Source organism: Triturus cristatus, chromosome 4_2, assembly GCF_964204655.1.
Source record: "Triturus cristatus chromosome 4_2, aTriCri1.1, whole genome shotgun sequence".
Taxonomy (NCBI): Eukaryota; Metazoa; Chordata; class Amphibia; order Caudata; family Salamandridae; genus Triturus; species Triturus cristatus.
In genome coordinates, this window is record NC_140586.1 from 272333140 (window position 1) to 272352171 (window position 19032).

The 19032-nt window shown below is 49.3% G+C and overlaps 1 protein-coding gene across 1 annotated transcript in view; it reads left to right on the plus strand.

Annotated features, from left to right (window-relative positions):
• Window positions 1-19032, plus strand: part of SLC44A3 (solute carrier family 44 member 3) — a 459235-nt gene that overhangs the window by 371801 nt on the left and 68402 nt on the right. Inside the window, exon 10 of the mRNA XM_085601492.1 lies at window positions 8150-8315. Coding sequence (XP_085457618.1) covers window positions 8150-8315 — 166 coding nt within the window. The remainder of the gene's footprint in view (window positions 1-8149; window positions 8316-19032) is intronic.

Sequence of the window (19032 nt, forward strand, 5' to 3'; positions counted from 1 at the left end):
TATTGGCAGGTAAAGACAGAAAGCACTTGACCTGGAAAATGGCTGAAGTGTGTAAAAGTGGTTACTAGGTAGCCCAGCAATCCATTGTGATGCAGACCAGTAAAATCCGTAAAGTAGAAGGCTTTCTTGGATGGCATAAAGGCTCTGTTCATTGTTAATGCCCGCTCTTTTGCACTGTAGGGGCTTGTAAGTCCTCTTGGGAGGCTGCTACTTGTACTTTAGTAGCTCACCCGCGCTTTCTGGTGGTTGACTTCATACATTTTAACAGGATTGCCAGCACTCTCCTTAGTTGATTGGCTTCCTCTCCGAGTTTGGTGTCACGCCAACAATTCCTGTTAGCTGGCATTCCCCGCTTCTCTTGTGACAGTCTTCAATCTCTTGGTGGATGATGCCATCATTTATATTGAAAAAAGAACACTTGATGGACAGCATGCAGAACAATGTCATACATTCACCCCAGTACAGAGATCTGGGCCTAAATCCATTGTTTTTTTGCTCCCCATGCCATTCCAGTTTGAACCCAGCCATATGCTAATCAGTCTTGACCCTGCGCCCAATGGGAACAGTCCTGCGCGAACTGCCAGGCCAGGTCCTCCCTGGACTGGGAACAAGCATCCTAGGACCTGTTTTGGGGTTTCACCCCTCATCAGCCAGGATAGCTTGGCTCTAGTGGCATGGAGAGCACTGGACCCACGTCTGGACATACCCGTACCACTCAGGGTGACAAATGCAAAAAGAACAATTGATGGACAGAATGCAGAACAATGTCATACATTCACCCCAGTACAGAGATCTGGGCCTAAATCAATCATTTGTTGCTCCCCATGCCATTCCAGTTTAAACTCAGCCATATGCAAATCAGTCTTGACCCTGCACCCAATGGGAACAGTCCAGCCCGAACTGCGGGTGCAGAGAGGACCGGGCTTGGCATTTCGGGCTGGACCGTTCCCACAAGAGATGGATTTAACCCAGATCCTTGTGACTTGGGGTGAATGTTTGCATTGTCCAGCATTTCGTCCATCAATTGTTTATTTTGCATATGTCGCCGTAAGTGGGAAGGATATGCCCAGACGTGGGTCCCGTGCTCACTCCACCAGTGGATTCAAGCAAGTCTGGCTGATGAAGGGTGATGCCCTGAAACCAGTCCAAGGATGCTTGTTTCCGGTCCAGGGAGGACCTTGCTTTGCAGTTCGGGTTGGACTGTTCCCACAAGGAACAGGGTCAAGACTGATTTGCATATGGCTGGGTCCAAACTGGGGTGGTGTGGTGAGAAAAAGAATGATGGATTTAACCCAGATCCTTGTGACTGGGGATGAATGTTTGCATTGTCCAGTAGTCCGTCCATCAATTGTTTCTTTTGCATCATTCGTATTGAAGCACATGGAGGTCACACATGGAGCACTTCATCATCACCATGATAACGAAGGTCTCAGGCCCACATAAAAAAGAGGGTATTATTCTGTTATTTTCAGGATACATTTAAAGACAAAATACATCATACACACACCCCACCAGGTGTAGGTTTCCATACAGCTTCAACCATCAATGGCCATCACGGGCAGGATATGCTGAACCTCTGCACTGTCACTTCACAGGATCATCATTCACTTATTCAGACATACCATGAGAATCATACACAAGGTACATAATTTACATTTTATGCAACCATTTTCTTAGCCATAGTTCTGTATCCAATTCTATTGCAGCAGTTTTGCAACCAGCTCTACTACTACTTGCTATTTGGAGCAGGTCCCTCTTGCCAGCTCTTCCTCGCTACCTAGCGCTGTAAGTCAGTTGTTTCCCGCTGCTTGCCTTCTGCTTATCTTTTGCTCTGGTCATCTCTGACATTTTGCCTTTGTGCCTCTTCCTTTTGCTGGCTTGTGTTATTTCACTTTGTTCCCGTTAAAACTTTTGCCTCCTGTTAAATCCACTTTGTGCCTGTTCATTATGTACTAGTGCTTTGGCTCATTTGGCTAATTTATCTTGTCTGCCTGTTATTGTTCTGTTTGTGCTCAGCGGCACCTGCTACTTGCTTTCCCACTTCCCGCAACTCCTGCCTGCCAGCACCCCTCCCAGGACCCACTTAATGGATGCCGCAGCACGGCCGTGCCGCCGCCCATCCATGCCTGGACATGGATCCCTCGCCATCCTCAGCTACACCGGCGCCGAGCTCAGAACCTTGGACTCCATCTGCTGAAGCACCTATCAGCGCTCACATGCTGCCACTCCCTCTTCTCTTTAAACACTCTACCACCCATGCATGCAACGGCTGACACCAAGCCAACCACGACTGTGCCTGGACAACTCTACTGCCTCCTGCTCAATGCCCGATCACTCTGCAAACATGCCATCGAGATCTGGGACACCATCACCTCCCTCACCCCTGAAATAGTCTTCCTCACCAAGACCTGGCTCAACCCCGCATTCCCACCAGCATCACCATGGCCATGGCCACACCCAATGGCTACAAGATAGCACACCGAGACCGCATCAACAAACACTGAGGTGAGATCCCCATCATTCGCAAAGAATCCATCCACTGCCCCATGCTTAAGACACCTGGAACACCTCAACTTCCAACTCAGAATAGATGGGAAAACGATAATCAGTGGCACTCTTGCCTCCAAATCTTCAGGACTATACCCCACTTTCTGCGATGCCATCCCCAAATTAATCACTCCCCAAGCCCTCGATGCAAACACAACATCTTCCTCTGAGACCTCAACTTTCACCTAGATGACCTCAACACAGCCAACCTTCTCGAAAGCATGAGGAACTGCGTTCTCTCTCAGGTAGTCACCGACCCCACTCACATCGCAGGGCACATGCTGTCCCCAATCTTTACAGCCAGCAACAGAGTCAAGTACAGTCATGCCACCGAGCTCATCTGGTCAGACCACATAGTCGTCCACTTCATCCTCTCAACAGCCCCCACCGCCATCAACAGACCGCCCAGCACTTCACATCGCAGCTGGAACAAAGTATCCAAAAGCCAGTGGACCAACGCCCTCAACTCCGTCCACCCGACATGTCTACCAACCTCACACAGGATGTCAAGAACTTCACCACCTGGATCTCTGTCTGCTCCAACAGAGTTGACCCCATCAAACCTACCAAACTTTAAGAGATCCACCAAACATGCCAGCTGGTACACCAGAGAGCTGAGAAGCACAAAGCGCAACTGCAAGCAACTGGAAAGGAATTTGCACAACAGCAAGGAGCCCACTGACTGGACTGCCTTCAAGACATCACGCAACCCATTTGCTTTGTAGTGGTTATGATCGCTCAACCAGTACCACCGACTTCTGAAAGAGACAAGAAGGAATGTCTTAGCCGACCACATCGAAGCCACCTTCAACTACAGCAAAAAACTCTTCAGCATCGTCAAGGAGTTCTCCAATCGCTCAGCGACTGAAAACATCATCACCCCCTTCCGAGAACTCTGAAACACTGTGGCAGACTTCTTCCATGACAAGATATCCACGATCGACAAAACCTTGGAACCTCAACCTGCCACCGCTGACATCCTGAGCCTCCTTGCTACCACAGACGCAACACAGACCACCAGATCACCGCTTAGGACCAGGTGACCATGCAGAGCACCATTGACATCATGCACTTCATTCTCTCAAGACCACCCAGAGACTCCTGTCCCCACCACATGTTCAACCTCAGCAGAAAGACCATTAGCAACAAGCAAAAACCAAAGGAAATGATGGACGGAGGGTTGAACATTGCAAGCACTCACCCCCAGTCAACTGATCTGGGTTTAATCCTTCACAGTTTTTTAGCCCACTCTGCCACCCCAGTTCAGACATGGCCATGTGCAAATCAGTCTGTCCCTGTGCCTCATGGGAACAGTCCAGCCCAAACTGCCAAGCCATGTCTTCCCTGGACCGGAAACAAGCTTCATAGGACCGGTTTCTGGCATTTCAGCCGTCTTCAGCCAGGCTTGCTTGAATCCAGTGGCAAAGTGAGCAAGGGACTCACGTCTGAGCATACCCTGCCAACTTATAGCGAACAAAGCAAAAACCAAAGGAAATGATGGACGGAGTGTTGAACATTGCAAGCACTCACACCCAGTCAACTGATCTGGGTTTAATCCATCACAGTTCTTTAGCCCACTCTGCCACCCCAGTTCAGACATGGCCATGTGCAAATCAGTCTGACCCTGTGCCTCATGGGAACAGTCCAGCCCAAACTGCCAAGCCATGTCTTCCCTGGACCGGAAACAAGCTTCCTAGGACCGGTTTCTGGCATTTCAGCCGTCTTCAGACAGGCTTGCTTGAATCCAGTGGCAAAGTGAGCAAGGGACTCACGTCTGAGCATACCCTGCCAACTTATAGCGAACAAAGCAAAAACCAAAGGAAATGATGGACGGAGTGTTGAACATTGCAAGCACTCACCCCCAGTCAACTGATCTGGGTTTAATCCATCACAGTTCTTTAGCCCACTCTGCCACCCCAGTTCAGACATGGCCATGTGCAAATCAGTCTGACCCTGTGCCTCATGGGAACAGTCCAGCCCAAACTGCCAAGCCATGTCTTCCCTGGACCGTAAACAAGCTTCCTAGGACCGGTTTCTGGCATTTCAGCCGTCTTCAGCCAGGCTTGCTTGAATCCAGTGGCAAAGTGAGCAAGGGACTCACGTCTGAGCATACCCTGCCAACTTATAGCGAACAAAGCAAAAACCAAAGGAAATGATGGACGGAGTGTTGAACATTGTAAGCACTCACCCCCAGTCAACTGATCTGGGTTTAATCCATCACAGTTCTTTAGCCCACTCTGCCACCCCAGTTCAGACATGGCCATGTGCAAATCAGTCTGACCCTGTGCCTCATGGGAACAGTCCAGCCCAAACTGCCAAGCCATGTCTTCCCTGGACCGGAAACAAGCTTCCTAGGACCGGTTTCTGGCATTTCAGCCGTCTTCAGCCAGGCTTGCTTGAATCCAGTGGCAAAGTGAGCAAGGGACTCACGTCTGAGCATACCCTGCCAACTTATAGCGAACAAAGCAAAAACCAAAGGAAATGATGGACAGAGTGTTGAACATTGCAAGCACTCACCCCCAGTCAACTGATCTGGGTTTAATCCATCACAGCAACAAGCTCACATCCATCACCCTGGCCACCTTCCCAGATGAGTGGAAACACGCTGACGTCAAACCCCTCCTCAAGAAACTGCTTGCTGGCCCCAACTAGCTAATCCTTGCTTCCCTTTCCCACCAAAGACCTCGAAAAGGGCATCCACTACCAACTCATGAAATCTTCTGGATGCATCCCAATCTGGATTCCACATGAACCACAGCACCGAAACCTCCCTGAGAAGTGGCTGCCCTGATCCTCCTCGACCTCCCGTGACCTTCAACGCTGTGTCCCACCACACCCTGGTCAAGAGACTTCATCAGAACAGAATCCAAGAGGATGACCTCAAATGGATCGCATCGTTCCTCACCAGAAAAACACAGGGGATCCGCCTTCCGCCATTCACTTCGGAGCCCAAGAACATCATCCGTGGCATCCCCCAAGGTTCATCCCTCAGCCCTACCCGGTTCAATGCCTACATAACCCCCTGGCCAACATCGTCAGAAACCATGGACTGAACATTATCTCCTATGCAGATGACACCCAGATCATCCTGTCTCTGTACGAAGACCCATCCACCACAAGTTTCAACTTCCACCTGTCCATGACCAGTGTTGCAGACTGGATGTAAAACAACTGCCTCAAGCTTAGCACTGACAAGACTGAAGTATTGATCTTTGGGAGCAACACCTCCCTGTGGAATGACTCCTGGTGGCCTGCTGAACTGAGACGCTCTCCCACCTCCATAGGGATCACTGTCGAAATATCGAGAAGGAGAATATCGAATTGCCAAAATATCGAAGGAAAAATATAGAATGCCAAATTATCGAAGCCCTATCTCCAAACAGGTAAGTACACAAATATAGAATCCAAAATATCGTTGTAAAAGTCACAATATCAAATTATTTTAAATGTCTTAAAATTAATGTACAATTAATGAAATAAAACATATAATTAACTGAAACATACTTAAAAATACTTAAATAACTTTGGAATTAATAAATAATTAATGTAAGTAAAAAAAAAAATACATATATATTAACGTAATATTAATTTAAAAAAATGCAATATTTTTTGCGTAGGATAGCGGGTGGGTAAAATTTACTATTACCACTCCAGTAAGTACAACAGTAGGGAAAGCGTTGGATAGCGGGAGGGTAAAACTTACTATTCCCACTCCAGTGAGTGCAACTGTAGGGTAAGCGTTGGATAGCGTAGGGGTAAAAATTACTATTCCCACTCCAGGGAGTGCAATAGTAGGGAAAATAATAATTTAAGATTTTATTAAAAATAGATTATTAATACCCCAAAAAAAAAACAATCACACAATATTTAATAATTCATTTATTATAAATACCAATATTATTTTATTAATAATTAATTAACAACCAATTAATTAATCAATACCAAAAATTAATAAATAACATTAATACCAATTAATAATTAATTAAGAATACATTAAGTAGCAGTATACAAAAATTATTTCAATAATTAATTATTTACAATTAAATTAATTCCCACCATATTCCCCTATAAACCCACAACCCGCTACAAATAATAAATGAATACAATTAACATAATTATCAATTAAACAATTAATACAAATTAATTACCAATTAATACAAATTATTTACCAATTAATAATTAATCAACAACCTATTAATTTTCAATACCAATTAATAATTACCTAATAACAATTAAATTACTTCCCACCCTATTCCCCTATAAACCCACAACCCGCTACAGAAGTAAAACGCAAAATTTAATTAAAAATAATTAATAATTCCTAAAAATTATTATTTAATGTACTATAATTAAATTACTTCCCACCCTAATCCCCTATAAACCCACAACCCGCTACGGAATTAAATTACACAAAAATTAAATAACATAAAATTCATTACTTTAAAAATATTCAAACATATATTCCAAAATGTATACATACTTTTAACACATATACTAAAACTTAAAACACTATAAAAAAATTCGATATTTTTAACAACTATATTATGACTGTCGATATTACTTACTTCTACATTATTTAAATCGATATTTTATTTCTTACCTGATTTTCGATATTCTTCACCACTATATTTTGGCAATTCGATATTCTGTCCATTCTATATTAAAAACTCGATATTATGTCCTGTCGATATTTTTAATTCAATATTATGTCTGTTTACCCCTCCGTGGACCACGCCCAGAACCTGTGCATCATCTTGGACAGCAAACTCACCATGAAGAATCAGATCAACGCAGTCTCCTCCGCCTGCTTTCTCACTCTGTGCATGCTCCAAAATATCTTCAAATGGCGCTGTCTCCACCAGATTCACCGCCAGTTAAGCCCTCGTCACCAGCCGCTTGGAATACAGCAACACACTCTTCACAGGAATCACTAAACACCTCCTGTTGAGACTGCATACCATTCAGAACTAAGCAGCCAGACTCATCCTCGACCTCTCCAGATGGACCCACATCATTCCTCACCTGAAGAAACTCCATTGGCTCCCCGTCCACAAGAGATGCCAATTCAAGATTCCGACTCACACCTACGAGGACCTTTACAACCAATGACCAGCATACATCAACCACCGTCCGAGCTTCAACCCACCCTCCAGACTCCTGTGATTCACGCCCCTCTTCTCGCCCACACCCCCCGCATCCGCCAAAGCAACAGTGGAGGACCCACCTTCTCCTACTTCGCAGTAGAGTCCTGGAACAGTCTCCCTCTCTATATCCGGACTTCACTCTCTCTACAGGAGTTCAGAAGGGGACTCAAGACCAGGTTATTCAGCTGATGACCCCAAGCAGCTTGGATCCCAGCGCCTGGATACCCTTGCAGGTGATTAGTCGTGCTTTTAGAAATCATGTTTGATTGATTGATTGCTATTTATATGAATTAAGTCTTTCTCTTTTTCTTGCAAGCACTGTTATCATTTGGACTAACATAAAATGCATATAGGTGATTAGTGAGGTTTACAGTATGCAAAATGAATGTGAAGTTTTTTGGTGCTCTTTCAGTGGTATTTTCAAAGGTATAATTTTAACTAAGTCTATTTCCCTGCAGGTACTGCTCAGGTTGTTTCAAAAGGACAGGTGGAATACCGAACCCTTGCTGGCATTCGATATATGTGGTGGTATCATTTAGTTGGACTGGTGTGGACTAGCGAGTTCATTCTTGCATGCCAGCAAATGGTTATTGCACGAACAGTGGTTACTCTGTACTTCAACAGGTAGGTACACCCGAGGGTGCTTCCTTTGCTGTTGTCACAGTAAATCAGTCTTCATATGTATCATTTATAATGGTCTCAAAAAAGCCCTAGAAATCCAAAAACCTTGAACATCTTTTGTGGGGGAGATCATTTTTAATTGTGTAAACCGTAGAAATGTGTAGGTGAAGATTAGATATTGTCCTGGTTGTATGCAGCTCAAGAAAGTTCCTTTGCCGTTAAACTTGCGTCAAGGTTAACTGCATAGATGGATGCATACTTTTTTCTTTCCTATGTTCTTTAAAATGTCGAACTTATTTTGGAAAATTGACACTGATTTGTGACCTTGATGCCTGCTCAATCCCTAATAAATCGCAAAATGGGGTTGGAGGTGGATGTCATATATGCAGTCGAGATTCATATGCTGTTTGGTCTGGCTTCAGAAAAAAACAACCTCTCCCCACCACCCACCCCCCCCCCCCCCCGCCCCACCCCGATTCATTCCTCTTCTGTGAAATAGTAAACATGTTAACCTAAGCACTAAAGTAGCTGATGAAACAACTCAATCTGTAAGATGCATAGTGTTAAGAACCATCATGAAATTTACAGATCCATGTTTTGAATCCTGACAGCGCTGAAAAACCCTGTGATGCTGATAAAAATGATTACTGTTAATTTGGGAATAATAACACCACTAATTGATGAAACTTAATTTAAATTTGTGTTGCTAGTCTTGTAAATCTTATTTGATTTGACTATTTTAGTGGTTTTGTTTTTATTAGCAATATTATTTTAACAGTATTTTATTCTGGTTGTGTTTATGTCTTCAGAATTATCAATATTATGTGAACCTTATTATAGTAATCTATTGAGAATCCCCACTTAACCTGCAGAACTTTAGCAAAGGATTTCAGCTTAATTAATGATGAAATAGTATTGTCGTAATGAACTTGTATAATTCTAATGAAGCTACTTGCGTCTCTGAGCGTGAATCTTAACTTGTTTCTGGTCCCCTTTCTATACCTACCAATAACTAATCATTCTTCAGATAATATGAACCACGGTTCTTTAAGTCTCAATGCATTGTATTAAAACAATGAGTAACTCTGAAAGCCTTCGACACCCTCAAGTGGCGCCAGACAAAGGCGTCTATCCGAAGTCTGATGCATCCCAATAGTGAGGCAATTGGGAGTTTGTGAGCCTGCTGAACTGCTCTCCTAGTTTCCACAAGTTTGGTAAATGGCTGAGGGCAAAGTTCGTTCTCATCCCTGCAGAACAAAAATACAGTGTTTCTTGTTTTTACAAACCCTGTTTAGCTGTACCTGCCTAATTTTCTCCTGAATCAGCCGGTTGTGGTGCCCAGGCGCAGCACACCATGGAAGAGAAACACATTCTTGTTTGCACTGGGGTGGGACTCTTCTCACTCGGGGGATTGCAAAAAGAAGCATGCAGTCCCTGTGGACATCATGCTTAAAGTCTGTCAAAGTTTTGTGGGATAAATCGGTAGTCCCTGAGAAGAAAGAGAACATTTTGGGTTACCCATCCTATTTTCCTGGAAATCCAAGGATTATGGGTCACAAACTTGAATTTCCTTCATTCACTCTACTTCTGTGCCTATTTGTCACCTCTAGGGCAAAATCCAGCCTCTGGACAAAGCAGTCAATAATTCTAATAAAATATATGTAGAAATGCTGTTATGCACTCTGTTATAAAATGAGTGCCCTCTATATGCGTTGTTTAGCAGCGAGGACTCTTTTCACCACAGTTAGACCAGACAATACTTTCTGTATAGATTGCAAGTATACAAGAAGAAGATTTTGAGGATTGACATTTGTCCTTAGGACTTTAATGTTCCTGAAAATCCCGCTTTGAATAAGACAATTCTCCAAAACTCAAATTTAATTGTAGTGCTACTTCATTGCTGATGTCACCAAATAATTCTGGACAGTGTGATGTAATAGTTCTATAAATACATGTTTATATGTGCTATAAAAGAGCAAGCAACCAATATATGTCTTCACCGAATAGCAGAGAATGGGGTACCATGAATTTCAATCCATGACAGTCAGCATTTTCTGACAGACATAAACTTCAGATGCAGCAAATGTATTTACTTTATATTAATAGTCACGTTTTATTAGAAAACCTGACTGTCATAGAGTGATTTCTTTTACGCATGGCTTCATTGCAGGCTATCTTGCCCTAGGTGTCCATTTCAGGGCGGCAGAGAAGGAGTATTCCAAATAATTACAGATAGCTATTTTCAACGATTCGATTTTCATACCCCCTACTACCCTAGAACCTAACAGCCTAAAAAATCTATCACTTGGGTTTAAGACTACAGTGTGTAATTTATGGCTAGGGCATTAATTTTGTCTCCTACAATTGCTTGTGTAGGACCCAACCCATATAATTCAAACAGTAAGCTAGCCAGCAACCACGTAAAGCATGTATTTATATGTTTTATTAAATCTGTATAGAACTCTCATACAAGGCGCTTGGACATAGACACGCCAAGTACATGTCCAGCTAGCTGTTACGAAATCAGTCGTGTACATCAACACAGTAGATTCAGCTCTGGAGAGGAGTTATTGAGGAAAAGCAGGGCTGGGCTAATTCTGAATTGTTTTGAATAGCCGATTTACAGAACCTTGTAAATAGTATTACCCTGGGGAGCCTGGTTTACGGATTGTGGTAAATGCATCATATTTTGAGTTTTCATCTTAGAACTGAGGCATAACATGCAGAATGTGTGTTTCCAATAAATGTCAACATATTTTGATCTGCCTAAATCTGTCACTGGGAGAAAACAGCCAGAAAACAACTCGGAATTGTCTTCCCTTCTCAAATTTTTGTTTCCACAGGGATCGTAATTTAGCCCTAAAGTTGTCATCTGGATCATAGCCATTTCTGAAACACAGAATGGATGAAAGACAAGTACCAGCTGGAGCAATGGCCATGATTTTAAGATCTAGCAACCTGCAAGAGCGAGTAGTCAAACTTGAGGGAGTGCAGCTCCAAGACAAACAAGCATTTGCAATGCAATAGGTCTCGCATTTATAAGAGTTTGAGCTATTGGCATTGTAAAATTACAATGCCTTTTATTTATGTTTTGATTTTAAAACAAATAAAAGGCATTGTCATTTACAATGTCAGTAGCATAAACTCGCATAAAAGCAGTGTGTGGAGTGCAGCAGTGTGCGGCGTGCAGCAGTGTGTGGCGTGCAGCAGTGTGAGGCGTGCAGCAGTGTGAGGCGTGCAGCAGTGTGCGGCATGCAGCAGTGTGCGGCGTGCAGCAGTGTGCGGCGTGCAGCAGTGTTTCGTGTAGCAGTGTGAAGCATGCAGCACTGTGTGGCGTGCAGCAGTGTGCTGCGTGCAGCAGTGTTGTGCAGCATGCAGCAGTGAGTAATGCAGCAGTGTGCAGCAGTGTGTGGCGTAAAGCAGTGTGCGGCGTGCAGCAGTGTGTGCCGTACAGCAGTGTGTGGCGTGCAGCAGTGTTTCATGTAGCATTGTGCGGCATGCAGCAGTGTGTGGCGTGCAGCAGTGTGTGGCATGCAGCAGTGTGTGGCATGTAGCTGTGTGTGGCGTGCAGCAGTGTTTCGTGTAGCAGTGTGCAGCAGTGTGCGGCGTGCAGCAGTGTGCGGCGTGCAGCAATGTGCGGCGTGCAGCAGTGTGTGGCGTGCAGCAGTGTGTGGCGTGCAGCGGCATGCAGCAGTGTGTGGTGTGCAGCAGTGTGTGGCGTGTAGCAGTGTGCGGCGTGCAGCAGTGTGCGGCGTGCAGCAGTGTGCGGCGTGCAGCAGTGTGTGGCGTGCAGCAGTGTGTGGCGTGCAGCAGTGTGAGGCGTACACCAGTGTTTCGTGTAGCAGTGTGCGGCGTGCAGCAGTGTGCGGCATGCAGCAGTGTGCGGCGTGCAGCAGTGTGTGGCATGCAGCGGTGTGCAGCAGTGTGCGGCGTGCAGCAGTGTGCGGCGTGCAGCAGTGTGTGGCGTGCAGCAGTGTGCTGCGTGCAGCAGTCGTGCAGCATGCAGCAGTGAGTAATGCAGCAGTGTGCAGCAGTGTGGCGTGCAGCAGTGTGCAGCGTGCAGCAGTGTGTGCCATGCAGCAGTGTGTGGCGTGCAGCAGTGTTTCGTGTTGCATTGTGCGGCGTGCAGCAGTGTGTGGCATGCAGCAGTGTGTGGTGTGCAGCAGTGTGTGGCGAGCAGCAGTGTGTGGCGAGCAGCAGTGTGTGGCGCGCAGCAGTGTGTGGCGTGCAGCAGTGTTTCGTGTAGCAGTGTGCGGCGTGCAGCAGTGTGTGGTGTGCAGCAGTGTGTGGCGTGCAGCAGTGTGTGGCATGCAGCAGTGTGTGGCGTGCAGCAGTGTGTGGCGTGCAGCAGTGTGAGGCGTGTAGCCTCACACTGGTTGGTTCTTTGCTCCTGAGGCGGAAGCCGGGAGACGCTCTGTTTTAAAGTGTGTAATCTGTGTTTTAAAAACTCGACCTTGCTGCTATCTGCTGATTTGCACAACGAGGGCTCCGTGCAGCGGATCCATCGCTCACGTGACGCCCTCCTACCGGCTGGCCACGCCCACCTCCAGGCCACGCCCCCTTTCCGCCCTTCTTAAGCGCCAGCCTTCAAGCGCTCACTTGGTTCTTTGCTCCTGAGGCGGAAGCCGGGAGACGCTCTGTTTTAAAGTGTGTAATCTGTGTTTTAAAAACTCGACCTTGCTGCTATCTGCTGATTTGCACAACGAGGGCTCCGTGCAGCGGATCCATCGCTCACGTGACGCCCTCCTACCGGCTGGCCACGCCCACCTCCAGGCCACGCCCCCTTTCCGCCCTTCTTAAGCGCCAGCCTTCAAGCGCTCACTTGGTTCTTTGCTCCTGAGGCGGAAGCCGGGAGACGCTCTGTTTTAAAGTGTGTAATCTGTGTTTTAAAAACTCGACCTTGCTGCTATCTGCTGATTTGCACAACGAGGGCTCCGTGCAGCGGATCCATCGCTCACGTGACGCCCTCCTACCGGCTGGCCACGCCCACCTCCAGGCCACGCCCCCTTTCCGCCCTTCTTAAGCGCCAGCCTTCAAGCGCTCACTTGGTTCTTTGCTCCTGAGGCGGAAGCCGGGAGACGCTCTGTTTTAAAGTGTGTAATCTGTGTTTTAAAAACTCGACCTTGCTGCTATCTGCTGATTTGCACAACGAGGGCTCCGTGCAGCGGATCCATCGCTCACGTGACGCCCTCCTACCGGCTGGCCACGCCCACCTCCAGGCCACGCCCCCTTTCCGCCCTTCTTAAGCGCCAGCCTTCAAGCGCTCACTTGGTTCTTTGCTCCTGAGGCGGAAGCCGGGAGACGCTCTGTTTTAAAGTGTGTAATCTGTGTTTTAAAAACTCGACCTTGCTGCTATCTGCTGATTTGCACAACGAGGGCTCCGTGCAGCGGATCCATCGCTCACGTGACGCCCTCCTACCGGCTGGCCACGCCCACCTCCAGGCCACGCCCCCTTTCCGCCCTTACGGCCACCCTTATTTATGTGTCAATACAGAACGCGCAGCGGACGAGCGCAGCGGGAGCGCCGACTTCGCGCCGAAGTCGCGCAAAAGTCAAGCCCGTCTGCGCCCGTCCGCGGCCGAACGGGGCAAGGGGCACGACACCATGCTCAAATTCTTTCTTACTCCTCCAAGGACCTCATCGCCCTTCGAGGCATCTGGCCACTTCCGGACTCCGTCCGTAGACTCGTTCACTCCCTGGGCCTTGCCCCCACCCTCCCCATACCTCTGCCCTCCCCGCGGCGGTTCTCCCTGCCACCTTGCGTCCCCAGCCCCGACCCACCCCCCACCACTCCAGCTCTGTCCGTCATTCTACTCAATACCAGGTCGGCGGTCAAGCACCACCATGAGCTGTCCGTCCTACTCGACACCGAGAAACCGGATCTACTGCTCTTGACCGAGACCTGGTATTGCGATTCCTCCCTTCCCGCTCTCCTGGCCACTCTTCCACCGTCCTACGTGGTCCTACGCGCCGATCGACCGGCCGGCAGGGCGGGCGGTGGGGTTGCGCTAATCACCAGGTCAGATCTGCACTTCCAGACACTCCCCTCTTCCCCTATGGCCCCTGCTGACTTCCTGGTGGTCCGCTCCCTCCAGACCTCCCCTCCCATCACCTGCCTCCTCATGTACCGCCCCCCTCAGTCCTCGCCTTCTTTTCTACCTGCCTTCCAAGATCTACTGGCAAATCTGGCGGTTAACTTTGCCTCGGTGTTGGTGACGGGGGATTTCAACTACTGGCCCTCTGACCCACACGAGTGCCCCGCCTCAAGAGAATTTACTGATTCTCTGTTTTCCTTCAACTTCGTCCCGTACATCTCTGTCCCTACTCATTCCCACGGGCACACACTTGATCAGGTCTGGGCTCTCAATCTCCCACTGGCCTCGGTGGTTGTCTCTCCTTGCCCCTGGTCCGACCACTCCCTCATTTCCTTCTCCATTCCTCACAACCCATCCCCCAAAACCCCGCTCGCCAAAAACACCTGGGCGCGGAACTGGAACAGGCTGGATCTCCCCGCCCTGACCTCCCTGCTTCACAATTCCATCCCCTCCCTCTCCGGCTTATCTTCTGCCTCACAGGCCAAGGCCATTAATACCTGGCTGGCCGGAGCCTGCGACTCAGAGGCCCCCCTGCGACGCATCTCCATTCGCCGGCTTAAAGACTCTAACAGATGGTTCAACGACCACCTAAAAGAACTCAAACTGAGTGTCCGGAGGGCGGAGAGGCAGTGGAGGAAGGAGTATAGCCCCTCACTAAAAACCCATTTTTTGACACTGTTGGCCGAATACAAATCAGCAATCTTATCTGCAAAGACCGACTATTTCTCCACGAAAATAACGTCGGCCGCCAATAAACCCAGGGCTATCTTCGACATCGTGAACGACCTGGCGTTTTCAGATCGAGCCTCACCCCAAATCCCTCCCTCCCAGTCCCTCTGCGACCAATTAAACAACTACTTCGTGGACAAGATCACCAATATCAAGGCAAATATCCCTTTACCCTCGTCGGCCTTCGTCGATCCTTCCCCCCCCCCTGTACAAAATCATCTCACCGTCATCCCTCCCCTCACTCAGGAATCCTTTCTGGCGATACTCCCCAAAGTTAAATCGGGGTCCCCGGCGGATGTCTGCCCTGCACGCATCCTACAGCAAATTTATTCTAGCTGCCCGGATCCCCCGATTGCCTTTCTCAATAGTGCCTTGGCTCAGGGTATGGTGACTCCAGTACTAAAAGCGGCCACAATAGTACCCCTGCTGAAGAAACCCGGCTCGGACACTTCGATCTCGTCCAATTTCCGGCCCATCTCCCTGTTGCCCTTTCTGGGCAAAGTGATGGAACGTCATGTCACCGCAGCTCTGAGCGCTCACATCGAGGCCAATGGGGGGCTGGCCTCTCGTCAGGCAGGATTCCGCCCCAGGCACTCAACAGAATCGGTTGTAGTCTCTGTCCTAGACAACCTCAGAAAGGGCATGGACGATAACAACTACCAGGCACTGGTCCTCCTCGATCTCTCCGCCGCCTTTGACACGGTGGACCACACCATCCTACTTAACCGTGTCAGGGCGGCTGGTATCGGAGGATCAGCCCTGGTCTGGCTCTCCTCCTTTCTGAGGGACCGCACCCAGGCGGTCCGTCTAGGCAACTTCACCTCCACTCCCCTTCCTGTCACCTGCGGGGTTCCCCAGGGTTCCTCTCTCTCCCCTCTTCTCTTTAACCTCTACATCTTTCCTCTTATCTTTGCTCTTCAGCAGCTGGAGGTCACCGTTTTCAACTATGCGGATGACCTCCAGCTCATCTTCGATCTGTCCTCCTCTTCTCTCTCGGTCACTAACTTCCAGTCTACTATGACATTCATCAGGGACTGGATGAACCACAACCATCTTAAACTGAACCCTGACAAAACCGAGTTGGTTCTTACTGGTGGTTCATCCAGCCCCTGGAACTCTTCCTTCTGGCCCTCTTCCCTCGGTCCCGCACCATCCCCCTCCCCCACTGTCAAAACACTGGGTGTCAAAATGAACAATCAGCTCACCCTTCACTCACACATCAGCTCCGTGGTTTCTTCCTGTTCCCTCACTCTTCGAACCATTCGCTCTGTATCCCGTTTTTTCTCCCCCCAGGCTCTGAAGACCATTATGGCCGCCCTGGTGATTTCGCGTCTGGACTACGCCAACGCCCTTTTCCATGGAATCCCAGCTTACAGCCTGCGTAGACTCCAAGTCATTCAGAACCAGGCGGCCAGACTGATATTTGGCCTTCCACGTTATCACCACACCACTCCCCTCCTGATAAAACTCCATTGGCTCCCTGTGAAACAACGTTCCCTTTTCAAAATCGGGTGCATGGTCTTTCAGGCCCGTCAGGGCACTGCCCCTGCTTTCATCACCTCACTCATCAAACCCTACGTCCCCGCTAGAAATCTCCGGTCCTCCTCCAAGTCCCTTCTCCAGATCCCCCGCTTTTCGCGCAAAAAGTGGGGCGGGTCCAACTTTTCCACTCTGGCCCCTTCCTTCTGGAACTCCCTCCCTGACAATCTCCGCTCCGCAACCCAATACCTTCCTTTCCGCAGAGACTTAAAAACCTTCCTATTCAGCCAGGCTTTCCCCGCTTAAAAACTATCGCCCCGGTCTTCCTTTCCCTCAGCCAATGAACCCTCAGCGCCAAGAAACCGCTAGGTGTATGCTGCGCTCTACAAGTGTTTTAAATTAGAATTAGTAGCAGTGTTTCGTGTAGCAGTGTTTCGTGTAGCAGTGTTTGGCGTGCAGCAGTGTGCGGCGTGCAGCAGTGTGCGGCATGCAGCAGTGTGCCGCGTGCAGCAGTGTTGTGCAGCATGCAGCAGTGAGTAATGCAGCAGTGTGCAGCAGTGTGTGGCGTGCAGCAGTGTGCGGCGTGCAGCAGTGTGTGCCGTGCAGCAGTGTGTGGCATACAGCAGTGTTTCGTGTAGCATTGTGCGGCGTGCAGCAGTGTGTGGCATGCAGCAGTGTGTGGCGTGCAGCAGTGTGTGGCGTGCAGCAGTGTGTGGCGTGCAGCAGTGTGAGGCATGCAGCAGTGTTTCGTGTAGCAGTGTGAGGCGTGCAGCAGTATGTGCTGTGCAGCAGTGTGTGGCATGCAGCAGTGTGTGGCGTGCATGCAGCAGTGTGTGGTGTGCGTGCAGCAGTGTGTGGCGTGCAGCAGTGTGTGGCGTGCAGCAGTGTGTGGCGTGCAGCAGTGTTTCATGTAGCAGTGTGTGGCGTGCAGCAGTGTGCGGCGTGCAGCAGTGTGTGGCGTGCAGAAGTGTGTGGCGTGCAGCAGTGTGGTGTGCAGCAGTGTGTGGCGTGCAGCGGCATGCAGCAGTGTGTGGCGTGCAGCAGTGTGTGGCGTGTAGCAGTGTGCAGCATGCAGCAGTGTGCGGCGTGCAGCAGTGAGCGGCGTGCAGCAGTGTGTGGCGTGCAGCAGTGTGAGGCGTGCAGCAGTGTGTGGCGTGCAACAGTGTGTGGCGTGCAGTAGTGTGAGGCGTGCAGCAGTGTGAGGCGTGCAGCAGTGTGCGGCGTGCAGCAGTGTGCGGCGTGCAGCAGTGTGCGGCGTGCAGCAGTGTGAGGCGTGCAGCAGTGTGTGGCGGGCAGCAGTGTGTGGCGTGCAGCAGTGTGTGGTGTGCAGCAGTGTGTGGCGTGCAGCAGTGTGGCGTGCAGCAGTGTGGCATGCAGCAGTGTGGCATGCAGCAGTGTTTCGTGTAGCAGTGTGCGGCGTGCAGCAGTGTGCGGCGTGCAGCAGAGTTTCGTTTAGCATTGTGCGGCGTGCAGCAGTGTGTGGCATGCAGGAGTGTGTGGCGTGCAGTAGTATGTGGCGTGCAGCAGTGTTTCGTGTAGCAGTGTGCGGCGTGCAGCAGTGTGCGGCGTGCAGCAGTGTGCGGTGTGCAGCAGTGTGCGGCGTGCAGCAGTGTGCTGCATGCAGCAGTGTCATGCAGCATGCAGCAGTGAGTAATGCAGCAGTGTGCAGCAGTGTGTGGTGTGCAGCAGTGTTTTGTTTAGCAGTGTGCTGCGTGCAGCAGTGTGTGGCGTGCAGCAGTGTGTGGCGTGCAGCGGCATGCAGCAGTGTGTGGTGTGCAGCAGTGTGTGGCGTGCAGCAGTGTGTGGCGTGCAGCAGTGTGCGGCGTGCAGCAGTGTGCGGCGTGCAGCAGTGTGAGGCGTGCAGCAGTGTGAGGCGTGCAGCAGTGTGTGGCATGCAGCAGTGTGTGGCGTGCAGCAGTGTGTGGCGTGCAGCAGTGTGAGGCGTGCAGCAGTGTTTCGTGTAGCAATGTGAGGCATGCAGCAGTGTGCGGCATGCAGCAGTGTGTGGCGTGCAACAGTGTGTAATAAAGCAGTGTGCACAGCAGTGTGTGGCATGCGGTAGTGTGCGGCGTGCGGCAGTGTGCGGCGTGGTTTGTAAACAACAAGAAAAGCGGACATCAAAGGAAGGGTGGGAGGGAACGAGCATATGGGGTGTGAGTTATAACGAAAGTTAATTGTTGTAAGAGGGGATGCAGGAAGTAAGGCTGAGTGCGCGCTGGCGAAAGCAGTCTGCTGCTTTCAAGTCCGATGCCAGATGCCAGCTTCGCGCTTGAATGCCTCACATGCACTGGCCATAAACCGCATTCCTAAGGTCTTGTGCCCCTTACTAAATCTCTCTGAATGCGTGAGGCGGCGCACGCGCAGGAAGTAGCTGGTGGCAAATGGAATGCGCGTGGTTGTGCGCGTAATCGCCACCC